This window comes from Pipistrellus hanaki (genome assembly GCF_964339955.1).
Source record: "Pipistrellus hanaki genome assembly, chromosome: 6".
Taxonomy (NCBI): Eukaryota; Metazoa; Chordata; class Mammalia; order Chiroptera; family Vespertilionidae; genus Pipistrellus; species Pipistrellus hanaki.
In genome coordinates, this window is record NC_140508.1 from 31,368,813 (window position 1) to 31,385,159 (window position 16,347).

Consider the following 16,347-nt stretch of genomic DNA (forward strand, 5'->3'; position numbering starts at 1 on the left):
CAGGCCCCCAGCATCCCACGTCACAAATGTGTGTGTGTGTGTGTGTGTGTGTGTGTGTGTGTGTATTTTTAAAAAATTTTATTCAGAGAGTGAAAGAGATAGAAACATCAATGATCCCCACTGGGGATCGAGCCCACAACCCCAGGCAAGTGCCCTTGACCGGAATCAAACCCAGGACCTTTCAGTCCACAGGCACTCTATCCACTGGGCCAAACCAGCTAGGGCTATATGTATATTTTTTAAATGAGTTTGGAATTATAATCGTAATTTGAGCTGTTCTGATGTATAACCCCACAAAGCAAAAGCACTAGACTCAGCCCACTCCAACCCAGCAAACACCATGGAGATGAGCTGGGCATTGGCTCACTCATGGGTGGGTGAACAGCATGGATCTGGCATGGAAAAGGTCAGCCCTTGATCTGAGACTTAAGAACGAAAGGAAAGATGTAACACTCCAGCTGGCTGCCCTTGTCCCACCAACACCCCTTCCCCCTCCACTTAAGAGGCTTCCTGCTCCTGCCAGAAGGGATTCAGGAGACAGATACCTGCCTGGGGCAGGTTCCAAAGCAGATAAATCCAGTTTATTTTGGGGTGCCTTCCAGAAATTTTACTTGCCGCATTTAAAACACTAAGAATTTCTTCCCCAAACCCTCAATTTTGTCAAGGCCCATTTAATACCTGCGGTCCTTTCGGGTCCTGGAGGCTGTAGGAGAGACCAATGGTGTTCCTTGCCCAAAGCTCCTCCAAACAGAGCCATCTGCTCCTCTAGACTGGTGGGGCTGTCAAATCTCAACACCCCCAGGAAGTGGTAACCCTGAAGGCCTTGCCTGGGGGGTGCCTGCCTGATGGAGGTTTCAGGCTAGCCCTCCCCAGATTCCCGGTGAGCATGCTCATCATCATTCTTAGAAGTCAGGCCGCCAAAGTATTCCTGCAGCTCGCGCAGGGCCCGGTAGCGATGGGAGATGGCATTCTTCTCAGCTTTGGGCATCTCTGCGTACCTAAGGGGCAACAGCAGCAGCTCAGAGAATAGGGAGCCCAGATCAGGGAGGGTATAGATCCAGCCCCCATCCCAGTCAGTTCCAGAGCCCAAAGCTCAAAGATTTCGCAGGAAAGGGTAGCAGCTGCTTTCTTAAAAATTGAAACGTTTGCCGAAACCGGTTTGGCTCAATGGATAGAGCATCAGCCTGCGGACTGAAGGGTCTTGGGTTCGATTCTGGTCAAGGGCATGTACCTTGGTTGCAGGCACGTCCCCAGTGGGGGGTGTGCAAGAGGCAGCTGATCGATGATTCTCTCTCATCGATGTTTCTAACTCTATCCCTCTCTCTTCCTCTCTGTAAAAAATCAATAAAATATATATTTTTTTAAAAATTTGAAACGTTTTATGGGAGTGGGGTAGGGGGGCAATGGGAAGATATGTACACATGTAATACTTTAATAAAAAAAATTTTTTTTTAATCAAAACGTTTTAAATTCCCCTATAGGTAGAAACCCATATTGATGGTTGTGGAAGGATATTAAACTTACTCCAGTGTGTCCAAAAGTCATTAAGGGAAGCTGGGGACAAGGGGATGAGCTGCATGTTTGATCAGCTTTGTCATCTACTGACAGGAAGCAGTGGGGCCTGACAGCAAACACAGCAGCCTCCCCTAGCACACTGAGGGGAGGGCAGGCGAGCCGGCCACTGGCTTGTCCTCCATGCCAGGACTCCAATGAGGTGGTCATCCCACACCCCAATGGTGGGCTTCAGATGTATGCTGTCATAAGTGGCCATTTAAATTTGAACTAATTACAACTAGCCATAAGTGGCCATTTAAATTTGAACTAATTACAACTGAATAAAAAGGATTTCAGTTCCTCAGGCACCCTAGCCACCTTTTAAATGCTCCACGGCCACTTATGACTAACTGCTTCTGGATTGGGCCATGCAGATGTACACTTCTGTCACCAAAGAGCATTCTCAGACAGTGCTCTTACATGTCCTCAGCTCTGTCTGGCCACTGTGAGATCTTGGGCCACTCTCCCTACGAGCCCCTCCAGCCTGGAAAACCTGACTCCAATAATGGCCAATGTGTCCCATGTATATAAAGGAGGAAATTGGTATGAAATATTAAGAACACTCAGCACCAAGGGGGTTTAATGTGATGCCCTATAATAGTGTTAACATTTTCCCAAACTAGATAGAGGGAGTCTGAAGATCACCCCCAAAAGTCATGTATATACATGACAAGCCAAGGTCAGAGAGAGGAAGCCACTGAAGTCACACAGCTGCTCTGCTACGAGCTGGAGCCCGAGCCCAGGTCTCCCCGCTATGCCTGGCTGTCTCCCCCACCGCGGACTGGGCCACCCGGATTCCTTGCATCCACCCCTGCAGAGCTGCCTTCAGCTGGAACGGCAGTCTCAGAGCCTGACTCTGTCCATATCCGCATGCCTGCACACTTGGGTGGAGCACTGACCCCGAGAAAAAACTGGGCTCCTTACGTTTGCTCGTATCCATCAGGTTGAAAGCAGGGGTCCCAGCCAAAGTCCCGGCAGCCTCGAGGTACCACAATCCGGCCCTGCCAGAGGAAAGGGGGACAGGCATGTCAGTGGGTTTGGAGGAGATACAATAGGAGGAAAGCAGTAACAGTCTGAGTTTAGTTAGGAATTTGGTTACTAAAAATATATGGTTTCCATGGGCACACAATGCCTGCAAATGTTTGCTACACACATAAATAAAATGCAGTTCTCCCCTCACATACAGGGAGGAACCATGTTCTTGATATCTCTGGAAACACCCTCACTCTCTACAGCTTTGCCAAATGGTGACCTACTGAAGAGAGTCAACTGTGAAAACCTGACAGAAAACACTTTCTCCTAATAGGAGATTAAGGTCCCTAGAATTTGCAGATAAGCCCTATGCCTGCTACTATTACTGCATTTCTCAAAATGCAAGTCAGGCTCTAACAATTAAGTGAAATAACATGATAGAAATCACTTAGCATGATGTTCAACATAAAAAGAGGTCAATAGCCAAAACCAGTTTGCCTCAGTGGATAGAGCGTCAGCCTGTGGACTGAAAGGTCCCAGGTTTGATTCTGGTCAAGGGCATGTACCTTGGTTGCAGGCACATCCCCAGTAGGGGGTGTGCAGGAGGCAGCTGATCGATGTTTCTAACTCACTCTCTCCCTTCCTCTCAGTAAAAAATAAATAAAATTAAAAAATATATTTTTTAAATGAGGTCAATAGCCTGGCTGGTGTGGCTCAGTGGTTGAGCGTCAAACTATGAACCAGGCCTGACCTGTTTGGCTCAGTGGATAGAGTGCAGGCCTGAGGACCGAAGGGTCCCAGGTTTGATTCTGGTCAAGGGCATGTACCTTGGTTGCAGGCACATCCCTGGGGTGGAGTGTGTGTGTGTGTGTGTGTGTGTGTGCAGGAGGCAGCTGATCGATATTTCTCTCTTACTGATGTTTCTCTTTATCCCTCTTCCTTCCACTCTGTAAAAAAATCAACAAAATATATTAAAAACAAAAAAACTATGAACCAGATCATGGTTCGATTCCCAGTCTGGGCACATGCCTGGTTGTGGGCTCAATCCCCAGTAGGAGGCTTGCAGGAGACAGCCATTCTACAATTCTCTCTCATCATTGATGTTTCTATCTCTCCCTCTCTGAAATCAATAAAAATATATTTAAAAAATCTTAAATGGGAAGAACTAAGATGGCGACATAGGTGAATACTGGTACTTGCTAACTCCTACAACCACATCAAAAATTACAACTAAAATACAGAACAACCATCATTCAGAAGTACCTAAAATCGGGCTGAATGGAAGTCCTACAACTAGAGAAGTAAAGAAAGCGCATTGAGACTGGCAGGAGGTCAGAGACATTGAGTAGGCTGGTCCAATGCCCACATGTGGTGTTTCTTTAATCAGGAGGGATATTTCCAAGGCCTCCCTGAGAAGCAAGGGGTCCCAGCCCCACACCAGACCCCCAGCCCAAGGTTCCAGGGCTGGGAAGAGAAGAAGAGAAGTCCGCATAACTTTAGGCTATAAAAACTAGTGGGTCCCTAGCTGGTTTGACTTAATGGATAGAGCATTGGCCTGTGGACTGAAGGGTCCCAGTTCCATTCCGATCAAGGGCACATGCCGGGATGTGAGCTCAGTCTCCAGGAGAGGTAGTGCAGGAGGCTGCCAATCAATGATTCTCTCTCATCATTGATGTTTCTATTTCTCTCTCTCCCTCTTCCTTCCTCTCGGATATCAATAAAAATATATTTTAAAAAAACACAAGAAAGTACCGGGGATTGTGGTTGAATGATACAGAGACTGCTGGAGTCCCAGGTGTTACTCTTAAAGGGCCTGCACAAGAACTTATATGGTCCTGACCTCCAGTGCTGGATGGCAGCTTTGGGGGAGTTCAGGGACATAAAGGGAGGAACTGGACTGTCTGGCATTGGTACAAGAACTTGAGGGTGAGTTCTCCTCGAGAGGGATGTTCACAGGGGTCATTGTTCCTGTGCTGAGACCTCCCCCATTGCAAAGCTGCTTGGAAGTCATATATTATCTGAGTTTCCATCAGGATGGTCCACACTGCTCATTCACCCTGGTGGATCTCTGAGAACCTGCCCTATTCCATTTTCAGCTCCACCTGTTTGCAGCTGCTTTTCCACCATATGAATGGCCTGTACTGGCTCTGTTTCAGACATTGCTAAAACTCTCCTAAACAAGCAGCAGCTGGAGTTAAAATGCCCCAAATCTATCAAGAAAAGGTCCAAGACCCAGCACTAGCACCAACCTGCCTTGTCTCACAGCTTGTCCTCACCTGGGCACTTCCTAGCCCAATACAAATAGCAGCCATCTATAGATCTCTCTGCAGCTCCTGCCAGGTGGCCCCAGGCAGTGGCTGACTTTGCAACAATCAGGAGGCCTCAGAGCCAGTGACTCAGTGGACAGCTTCCGATCATACCAGATTACAACTCTACATATCCACAAGTGACACACTCAAGGGGCAGACTCAATAAGCACCAAGTCCCACTGAAGCAAGTCCTGGTCCATAGGGGTGTCTCCTGCTTAGCAGCTCTTCTATTATAGATGCAGCTGGTCCTCACAGCCAATTGGCCTGGAGGCAAATTCCTCCCAGTGATGCCAATTCCTTCTCATGATGCCTATCAAGGCTCAACTACAACAAGACTGTGCACACAGCCCATACAGGAGCGCACCTAAAGTGTCCAGCTCGGGTGACTGGGGAGGCTGAGTCACTGGGCCCTACAGGACACCTACTATACAAGGTCACTCTACCAATTCCAGGAGTCATAACAGCTCTACCTAATACATAGAAACAAACACAGTGAAGCAGTCAAAATGTGGAGACATGCCGAAACCGGTTTGGCTCAGTGGTAGAGCGTCGGTCTGCAGACTGAAGGGTCAAGGTCATGTACCTTGGTTGCGGGCACATACCCAGTAGGCAGTGTGCAAGAGGCAGCTGATCGATGATTCTCTCTCATCGATGTTTCTAACTCTCTATCTCTCTCCCTTCCTCTCTGTAAAAAATCAATAAAATATATATATTTTTAAAAAGAAATATTCATAAAGTGATGGATAGTAAGGACCTACAACAAGATTACTCTACCCAGCAAAGCTATCATTTAGAACAGAAGATCAGACAGCTTCACAGATAAGAAAAAGCTAAAGGAGTTCATCACCACCAAACTAGTACTACATGAAATGTTGAAGGATATTCTTTAAGAAGAGGAAGAAAAAGATTAAAAATCTGAACAATAAAATGGCAATAAATACATATCAACAACCGAATTAAAAAAAAAAATTAAAAAGGCACGGAAAGACTAACAGTCTCAAAGGGAAAAGGAGGAAGGGTGGAAAAAGATTAAATAAAGATCTTTTTTAAAAAATATATACATTTTATTGATTTTTCACAGAGGAAGAGAGAGGGATAGAGAGCTAGAAACATCGATCAGCTGCCTCTTGCACACCCCCACTGGGGATGTGCCCGCAACCAAGGTACATGCCCTTGACCGGAATCGAACTTGGGACCTTTCAGTCCGCAGGCCATCGCCCTATCCACTGAGCCAAACCGGTTTCAGCAAAACAAAGATCTTATGTGCATGTACTAGTATGCATTACTGACTTTCACAGATAATAGGGTGGCGAAGACCGAGGTGGGGTGGGAACCAAGTGGAGGGAGGCAATTGGGGGGAGGGGGAGAAAGAGGGACATCTGTAATACTCTCAAAAATAAAGATGTAAAAATAGATAAAAAGAAAAAAATTAAAAACGAGTTCAATACTGGCTGTAATAAGCGAATTTCAACAGAGAAATGTTACAAAAGAACAAATTATAGGCCAGTGTCATAAAATGTCATGTTGCTGTGGATGCAATAAAAGAAAAAAGTAATTTAAAAACTGTAAGAGAGGTAGTAGAAGATGGGGATTAGCCACATAAATGACAAGCTATTTAGACCAAAGGCAAGTTGTGCTCCTGCTAGCAGGAAGACTGAGGCAGTGACTAAACTACTCTGAACCATACCCAAGGAACACGTTTATGAACATCTGCAGCAAGGCAGGCAGTGCTGTCAGCACTGGCCTTGCCTTGCCCTTACAGAATGGATCTTAAGCAAAACAGGCATCAAACTTGTAAACAAATTACCAAATGCCAAGTGGCTTAAAGGGAACAAACAGAGAGCTGGACTCAAGAACAGGATAGAATGACTCGGGAAGGCCTCAGGGAAAGAGCAAGAACATTCCAGGCAGCCCTGGCCCGTGTGGCTCACTTGGTTGGAGTGTTGTCTCATAGACTGAAAGGTTGAGGGCTCAGTTTCTGGTCAGGGCACACACCAGGTTATGGGTTCTATCCCTGGTTGGGGTGAGTACAGGAGGCAGCCAATAGATGTTCCCGTCACATTACTGTTTCTCTTTCTTCCTCTTCCCCTCTCCCTGAAATTAATTTTAAAAAGAACATTCCAGGCTGATGCCAAGGCCCTGAGATAGGGAAGGGCTTGGCGTATGCATTGCTGAAAGGACAGTGTGATTGGGTGCAGAGCCAGGTAAGAACATGAAGAAACACGGCCACGCTGTGTAAAGTGGGGGTTGGGAAGCAAAAAAGCACACGAAGCAGCCAAAGCTGGGGAGACAACAGGGAATGGTGGGGACAGCAGTGACCTGGCCTTGTCAGCAGGGCCTGTGGTTGTTCAAAGTTCTGATTTTTGAGAGAGAACATTCCCATGTTCATAGCAGCATTATTCACAGTAGCCAAAATGTGGAAGTAATAAATGCTCATCAACTGATAAATGGATAAAGAAAATATGGCATATACACACAATGGAGTATTATTCAGCCTTAAAAACAAATTCATGCTACAACATGGCTGATCCTTAAAGACATTATCATAAATAAGCCAGTCACAAAAACATAAATACTATAGCATTCACTTATAGAAGGTGTCTAAAGTTGTCCAACTCTTAGAAACTGATGCCAGGGGCTAAGGAGGGGGGAAAGGGAAAGTTGCTAGAGATCTGTTGCACAAGTGTGCATATAGTTAACACTACTGTACACCTAAAACAGTGAAGATTTTTTACAGAGAGGAAGGGAGAGGGATAGAGAGTTAGAAACATCGATAAGAGAAACATTGCCAGCTGCCTCCTGCACACCCGCCATTGGGGATGTGCCCACAACCAATGTACATGCCCTTGACCAGAATCGAACCTGGGACCTTTCAGTCCGCAGACTGACGCTCTATCCACTGAGCCAAACCGGTTTCAACGAAGATGGTAATTTTTATGTGTTTTTTACCATACACACAATATAACCAAGTAGGGACAACACACCTGTGGTCAACCCCTGGTGGAGATTCTGGTGGGGCTGAACCTGAGATTCCTGATTACTAGTGGGGCCCTCCCACAGACCACCTCGGGATTCTCAATTCCCAACAGATTTAAAGAAGAAAGTGCTTTGGGGGCTACAGTGGACTCTTGGATTTTATCCTGAGCAGAAGAGAGAAAGCAGGAGTGAATCCCCACAATGTGGGAATATATGGGGAGGGCGGGGGTAGGGGAGAGAGAGATGTAGGCAGCCAGCTCAGAGGGCAGTGTGGGCCCTGTGAGAAGTTGTTGAACCCCACAGGTAGGCATGAGATGCTGAAGGACAGCTGGGGAAGGAGTAAGTTGGAGAAAGATCTATATGAACATAAAAAGTTAGAAAGCCTTTGTGATATTCAAGTAATTGGATAAGGAGATTGGAACTTGGAGAAGTCGAGAATGTAGATGTAGCTTTGGAGTTGTCTTCAGGTTCCACATTTGCTTCTGGGGAGGGCATATAGTGCTGAGCTCTGGGTACACAGGGCCTCAAGATCGGTGAGCCATTATGCGTTCCCCTCAAACACCAGCCTCGGGGGTCACGCAGATTTCGGAATTGACAGCATTTCTCTTGGTGGTGCCTGAGGCAGATCTGGGCAAAGGCCTGGGAACCAACTCTGCCCTGGATGCCCTCCCACTACCTTCCAGCAGAAGACACTGGGCCAAGAGCTAGAGGCTCAGTGCCCTCTGGTGGCATATTGAGGAACCAGCATGGGTACTCACCGAGGTCCGGCCCCGGAAGAGGCGAACGGGCTCACTTGCATTGCCAGTGCTGAATGCGAATGTACAGAGTGCATAGGCAGACTTGTCCTCGAACCCCGCCAGGAGCTGGTGGAGACCTGTGGACAGGTGCAGTGAGGGCTCAGCGCAGTCTGTGCCGGCCAAGGCCCACTCCCCACCCTAAGGTCCCAGATTGGGGGACATATGCCAAATGGGGGTTTTATACATGTCTTTAGATGGGCTTTGTGGTGATAAACCTTGAAGTTGAGATGGGGTTTATAATTCTGTTCTACTATTATATATGCTTAAGTGCTCATTAATATAAAGTGTTTTTAGCAGCACCTAAAGAGAGAACATTTTGACCTGCAACTGTAGGTGGCAGGGTATGCATTGCTGGGGCCCAGGAGGGGACCCGAACCCCAAGGCCAGGCCCTGGCAAAGGCAAGGACAGGAAAACAGTCAGTAGGGCCAGTCTGCTTACCCCCAAATCAACTGCAGTACCTTTGTCCCTGAAATTCACAGCTCCCACCACCCCTTTCCCATCCACTCCTTCCATATCTCAGCAATCCCTAGAGCAGTGGTGGGCAAACCGCGGCTCGAGAGCCACATGCGGCTTCTTTGGCCCCTTGAGTGTGGCTCTTCCACAAAATACCACGGCCTGGGCGAGTCTATTTTGAAAAAGGAGAGTTAGAAGAAGTTTAAATTTAAAAAATGTGCCTCTCAAAAGAAATTTCAATCATTGTTCTGTTGATATTTGGCTGTGGACTAATGAGTTTGCCAACCAATGCCCTAGGGTCAGGTGTGCAGGGAAAGTACGAGCTGCAGGTTTTAGATGGGGAAACTGAGGTGAACAGAAGGGATCCATGGTGGGGCTGAACCTGAGATTCCTGATTACTAGTGGGGCCCTCCCATAGACCACCTCAGGATTCTCAATTCCCAACAGATCTAAAGGAAGAAATAAAGGACATGATACCTTCAGGCTTTAATTTCTCCAGAAACCACTTTCTGCAAGACAAACAAAGGTGAGTCAGACACCAGCAGATGGATCTCTGGACCACCTTCTTCTCTGGATTAGAGCCCTCGGACAGCCAAGCAATTCACATGATAAAGAATGTCTCGCCCTGGGCAGCGTGGCTCGGTTGGTTGGGCATCGTCCAGTGTACCTAAAGGTTGCAGGTTCAATTCTCAGTCAGAGCACACACCCAGGTTGAGGGCTCAATCCCCAGTAGGGGGCATGCTGAAGGCAGCCAGTCCATGTTTTGCTCTCACACTGATGTTTCTCTCTCCCTCTTGCTTCTTCTCTAAGAAGCAATTTAAAAACAATTTAAAACAAACAAAAAGGATGTCTCAACTCAAAATGAAGACAAATCATAGAAAAAAGAAAATGGATGCAAACAGGCAAGGCATAGAAGAATCAATAATTCAATGAAGGCTCAAGCTGAGTGATAATTAGGCAAATGTAAATTAAAACTGCATGTGATAACACTTCATACTCCCCACATTGCAAAATATGGAGCAATGCATACTATAAGTGTATATAGGTGCTATTGCCTTGACAAACAAATTGGCAATCTAAATGTTAAATATATACATATCCAAGACCCAGTAGCAGTACTGGTAGGCATTTGCCCCCTAACCACAGAGAGGGGTATTTAAATTGGGGTATTTGTACCCTAGAGCTACAACAAGACTTTCTAAGAGGGTCCAGGGCATTAGATAGGAAATCCATTTTCAGATCTTGACTTTCTTGTTTTCTTTTTCCTGAAATCCATCTATCCAAGAATGTATCTCTTCAACGGGTGGGTTCCCCTTGCCCATCTCCACTCACACAATCACATTCTCACACTTGACAAAAGGCATGCTTTTCCCCATCCCTAATTCTTCCTCAGGACAATCTGAAATAATGGTGTTGATGCCAAGATAGTAAATGATCTGCGATAACAGGTAACCAATCATTTCCAAGTTCAGATGGTCTTCGGAGCAGGGCCCTATGAAGGGGAGCACTCACATGTAGGGGCCAGGGAGGCCCCCAAGGGCATTGAAGCACAGACAGGTATCCTCCACCAGGACAGGCCCTTGCACCTGCAGCACAAAGAAATACAGCCCTGAGACCTGTGACCAGCAACAGTCCCGCTGCAGCCCTGAATTCCCAGGCCATCCATGCTGGAGCCAGGCCCACAGCTGGTTGGAATCTGCAGCAACAGGATATAGAGGTCCGTCCACCTGCTACCAGGATTAGCCCTTGGCTAATCTCTTATATTCATTTTATTCTTTTTTATTTATTTATTATTGATTTTTTACAGAGAGGAAGAGAGAGAGATAGAGAGCCAGAAACATCGATGAGAGAGAAACATCTATCAGCTGCCTCCTGCACACCCTCTACTGGGGATGTGCCCGCAACCAAGGTACATGCCCTTGACCGGAATCGAACCTGGGACCTTTCAGTCCACAGGCTGATGCTCTATCCGCTGAGCCAAACCGGTTTCGGCAGTCTCTTATATTCATTTTAGAGACAGGGACACCAAAAGCCCTGGCAGACTATAAAGCTCGCTCCAGGCACAGTAAGAGAAAAGGTGGGATTCAGAGTCAGGCAGCCTGACCCTTCAGGAAGTGCTCTTTCTCAGTTCCACAGAGACAAGTGAGTCCAGGGATGGATGGATGTGGAGAGATTTTGGGGCTGGAATGTATGTATCTGAAAGTTAGAGAGAATTATGTGTGTAAGTGGTGGTCTGGTGAGAAACTATACAGTCAAGGTTGAGAAAGACACTATTCCAGGGCCAACATGAACTACCCCAGAACAGGTAGGCCTGGGCAGATCCTTGAGTCATACCAAATTGTGCCCACACTATTGTTCTCCCCAGCAGGCACAGGCCCCAGGAGCCACCAGGACAAGAGAAGTGAGTAGAGCACACATGTGGAGCAAGCACCTGGCGAGCTGCCTCCTGACACTTCTGTATGGAAATCTCGTCAGGCTCTCCCTGGTACTCCGGCACTTACGAGGAGAAAGACAAACAGAGTCAGGTCACCAGCAGACAAAGACATCAAACTATCTTTCAAAAATAAAACAAAACAGAGACATACGGTCAATTTTCTTTGCCACCAAAGTATATGGAAATTTGTCTCCTAGAATCTGAATGACCTGTTGCAAAATGAAAAAACATTTATCACCATTTGTTAACGATTCCCCATAATATTCAAGTTCTTATCTACCATTCTAATCAGGTAACTCTCCCGTCAACATCCTAAAGCTTAGTAATCAGGCCCATGATCCTCACCCCAGCCTTCAGGGTCTGCCCCAGCAGGTCAGCTCCCTCATCTCCACAATCTCCTACTTGAGGTCTCCCATGCTAACTGCCCATCCAGAACACCTTCTTAATGCTCCCAGAAACCCTATTTTAAAAAAATATATATTTTATTGATTTTTTACAGAGAGGAAGAGAGATAGTTAGAAACATCAATGAGAGAATCATCAATCAGCTGCCTCCTGCACACCCCCCACTGGGAATGTGCCCGCAACCAAGGTACATGCCCTTGACCGGAATCGAACCCGGGACCTTTCAGTCCACAGGCCGACGCTCTATCCACTGAGCCAAACCGGTTTCGGCAGAAACCCTATTTTTCATTTCACTTATTTTTTTATTAAATGTATTGGGGTGACATTGGTTAAAAAAACAAAAAAACAAAAAAACACTTTATTTTTAATAACCCCTAGTTGAAATTTAGCATCTCTTTTAATTTTGAATATAGAAAACCAAAATAGTATTAACAGTTTCTGTGACCTTCCCTCCCCTCTCCGTTGATTTTTAGAGAGAATGGAAAGAAGGTAGGGAGGGTGGGGGAAGGCCAAAGATGTGAGAGAAACACATTGAATGGTTGCCTCCTGAGCCCTGACCTGAGGCAGGAGTCAAACCTGAAACCCAGGTATTTTCCCCTGATCGGGAATAGAACCCATGATCTTTCAGTGTGTAGGTCGACGCTCCAACCACTGAACCACGCCGGCCAGGGCACCTTTAAATCCCAACTGTCACCCAGGCAGGTGTGACTCAGTTGGCTGGGCGTCCTCGCAGGCACCGAAAGGTATCCGAGGTTGCATGTTTGATCCCCGGTGGGGGCCGTGCCAAGGACCCCGCCACTCCTCTGAGCTCACAAGCCCTGTGTCCCCGGCCGCCCCCACTCCGCGCGGTCCAACCCGTTCCACCCGCTCCGTTCGACCCATCCCGGCGGGTCCGGCGCTCCACTCCCCCCGCGTGCCTCTCCCGCGCGCTTCCTCCTCCCGGATCCCAGCTCTCCGCCCCCTCCCCAGCCGCCTCCGGGCCGGCCTCCCACACCCTCCTAGCACCTCCTCCAACTTCTTGGCGTTCCCCGTGACAAACACGAGCTGCTTCCCGGCCAAGGAGGCCGCCATAGTGAGCATCAGCTACCCCGCGGTCCCACCGGAAGTCCCTCCACCGCGGGGGGCGGGTACTTCCGGCCGGCGGTGAAAGGGGCGGCCAGGCGGCCAGCCCTGCGATCCCGGGCAAGGCGGTCTCGGGGCTCCGTTGTGCGCCTCCGGCAGCGGCGACAGCCTAACCGGCTTGCAGAGGGAAGGTCTCGCTCGGACCCGGGGAGAAGAGAGCCGTTTTTCCAGATGAGCAGCCTCGGGCGCCGCGCGCTGGAAGGAGGGACGTGGCGCGGTCACCCTGCTCCGCCGGGCAACGGTCTTCCCGAGCGGAGGTTGGGTGCCCCGAGGTCTGTCTCTCCCAACCAGCGGCGCTATCAGCAGGGACCGGAAAAGATATCATTCCAGCCATCGGCCCTCCGCAGCTGTCGCCCTTCTCTGGAACTTGAGCACCAAACGAAGCAAAGAACTCCATTCTTCCTACCCCGAGTTCATCACCCCTTCTCCATACTCACGTCTCAGCCAGATCTTTGCATCCTGAACGCAGCAAAGAGCAGATCCACCTTGGCGACAGACCCACTGCTGACTCCCGCATTGGGCTAGTCACCTGCCTCCCTCCTCTGGAGACTCAGCAAGGGCAGGTGTAGGGCCAGCCCTACTCACGGTGAGGCAACTTCTGTCACGGGAGTGTCAGTACCCTGGAGGTCGATCCGTGCCTGGATGAGTTATTTTGCTTAATGTTTATGACCTCTGACGATCTAGATTTTTTTTTTTTTTTTTTTTTTTTAGGTCCCAAAGAATTTGTCCTTAGGAAATATTAAACTTCCATGCTCTCTGAAAACTTTGCTCAATGATCATAACGTTAGTATTGCACTAAAATACATTACTGTGTTCTGGGGCAGGCCCTAAAGTTTCTGAGTCAGTACTATGTCCACAATGTGATTTGTGAAGCTCCATGGAATTAAATCTGGAAAGGAGTGGGTTATATTCAGGAAGTGGGTAGCCCTCCTTCTATGTCATGTATCTTCCTTCTTCATGAAGTCATCCAGGTTTCCCTGATCAAAGCTGACCTCCTGGCTGTTGAAAACTTAGGCTAAGAGGAGCTTGCCAGGGCCTGGGCACAGACACCTTGTGTACTACAGACAAGAACCATGTGCTGTGTCAGCTGAGAGAACCACCTTGTTTGGGGAGGCTGATCAGTCACAGCAAGCTGTAGGAGCTCCCAAAGGGTTAAGAGCAGGGAATATTGTGAGTGGATATTCACTGTAGATAGACCTCACTCTAAATCTGAAGGCTTTGGAGCTCAAGAGCTTGGGGAGAGGGAGAAGGTGAATACAAAAAAATTGTACACTAAAGTTTGTATATGTGTGATCTCTAGTCAGATTCTTGGTTGCAAGGGTCAGAAAACCAGCTTAGGCAAAACAAAACAAGAAAGAAATATATTGATTGGTTCACTTAATGGATGAGTCTACCTATAAAGAGACAGTCAAAGTGCTTAGTTGCTCTGAACAGAAAGGAAGGAGAGCCCTGGCCAGGTAGCTCAGTTCGTAAGAGTGTTGTCCTGATAAGCCAAGGTTGTGGGTCCAATCCCTGGTCAGGGCACATAAAAGAAGCAACCAATAAATCAATAAATTTTAAAAAGAAAAAGGATGGAAAGATAATCTGTCAATTATTCATTCATTCATTAGATTATGCTAGAATTACAATGTGTGAATTTTTACCCCCTTTAACAAGGAATATGACTGGAAATATCATTAGAATTTGCACTCTCCTCGATTGGGGAAATCCAGTTAAGAAGGATGATTCTTGCCCTCAAAAAAGCTCGTCAGGTCCTATCAATTCTACCTCTGAAATAGTTCTGGAATCAGTCCCCTCCTTTTCACCCCCAATGCTACTGTCATGAGTCCAGTGCTGTTGTGAACCAGGAAGATAACTCTCCCTGCCATTTTCCACCCCTCCTGTCTGCCCACAAATCTTAAGAGACATGATTGGGGTCCAGGACTCTGAGAACCTTGAGAACTGCAAATGAAGGCTATAAACATACCTAATTGAGGCATCAAGGAAGGGTTATCTCTGACAGTTTGTTGTTTTGCCCTTCCAAGCAACTTCTGAGCACATGCAAATTATGACAATTTTTAGTCTTAATTTTTACTTTTTAATAAAACTTTTTATTGTGGAAAATTTCACACTTATACAAAATGTCAAACTTACGAAACAGAAGGAAAAAGCAGAATAATGAGCCCCTATATACCCATCACCCAACTTTAACAATTGTTGACATTAGCTTTTTAAAATATATATATTTTTTATTGATTTCAGAGAGGAAGGGAGAGATAGAAATAGCAATGATGAATCATTGATCAGCTGCCTCCTTCATGCCCCCTACTGGGGATCGAGCTTGGAAATCGAATCCACCTTGACCTCCTGATTCATTCATTGGTCAACACTCAACCACTGAGCCATGCCAGCTGGGCAACATTAGCTATTTTTATTAAATCTCTCCTGCCCGTTTTGGCTTGTTTAAATTTTAATTTTAAAATGTAAATTATGAAATATTCCAAACTTACAGAAGATAATAAAATTGATGCTCAAGATTCCACTATTCCAATTTAATAATGTGGTATTGTTTAGTACTTTTTAAAAAATATATATTTTATTGATTTTATACAGAGAGGAAGGGAGAGAGATAGAGAGTTAGAAACATCTATGAGAGAGAGTCATCGATCAGCTGCCTCTTGCACACACCCCCCTACCGGGGATATGCCCGCAACCAAGGTGCATGCCCTTGACCGGAATCGAACCCGGGACCCTTCAGTCCCCAAGCCGACGCTCTATCCATTGAGCCAAACCGGTCCCGGCTGTTTAGTACTTTTAAAACATACATAGCCCTGGCTGGCATTGTTCAGTGGTTAGGGCCTGAGCTCTCAATTCCTGGCCAAAGGCATATATATACCTGTGTTGCAGGTCGGGTTACCTGCTCTCCCCGCTTCCCGGCAGGGGCATGTGGGAGGCAACCAACAGATGTGTCTCTGTCACAGTGGTGTTTCTCTCTCTCTGTTTTTTCCCTCCCCCCCTCCGTCTTCCACTCTCTCTAAAAAAAGAAAAAGAAAAATCAATGGGAAAAATATCCTCACTCCTCAGGTGAAGATTAAAAAAAAATACATAAATGTTACACTGCACATAACCATTTGCAGTAATTTCCACTTATTAGAAGTTAACATGTCATATTTTTTCAAATCTACCACCAACAACAATGCATATACACCATTGGTCCTGGGATCTTTATGCTATCACACACACAAAAGGCTTCATATTCTAATATCAAATTCCCAGTAGTTATTTGGTTTTTAAAAAATCTCCAGATTACATCCTGTCCCTAGTTTTTTGGAATAAGCACTTTAAA

The 16,347-nt window shown here is 46.8% G+C and overlaps 1 protein-coding gene across 1 annotated transcript; it reads right to left on the reverse strand.

The window, feature by feature from the left end:
* Positions 1-559: 559 nt before the first annotated feature.
* Positions 560-14,576, reverse strand: ITPA (inosine triphosphatase). The gene is made up of 8 exons (XM_084886912.1): positions 12,906-14,576; positions 11,648-11,705; positions 11,494-11,558; positions 10,575-10,648; positions 9,540-9,571; positions 8,570-8,685; positions 2,479-2,555; positions 560-998 (listed from the first exon to the last, which is right to left on the reverse strand). The coding sequence occupies exons 1-8, from the start codon at positions 12,978-12,980 to the stop codon at positions 860-862; spliced, it is 636 nt and encodes a 211-aa protein (XP_084743038.1). The 5' UTR covers positions 12,981-14,576; the 3' UTR covers positions 560-859.
* Positions 14,577-16,347: the final 1,771 nt, after the last annotated feature.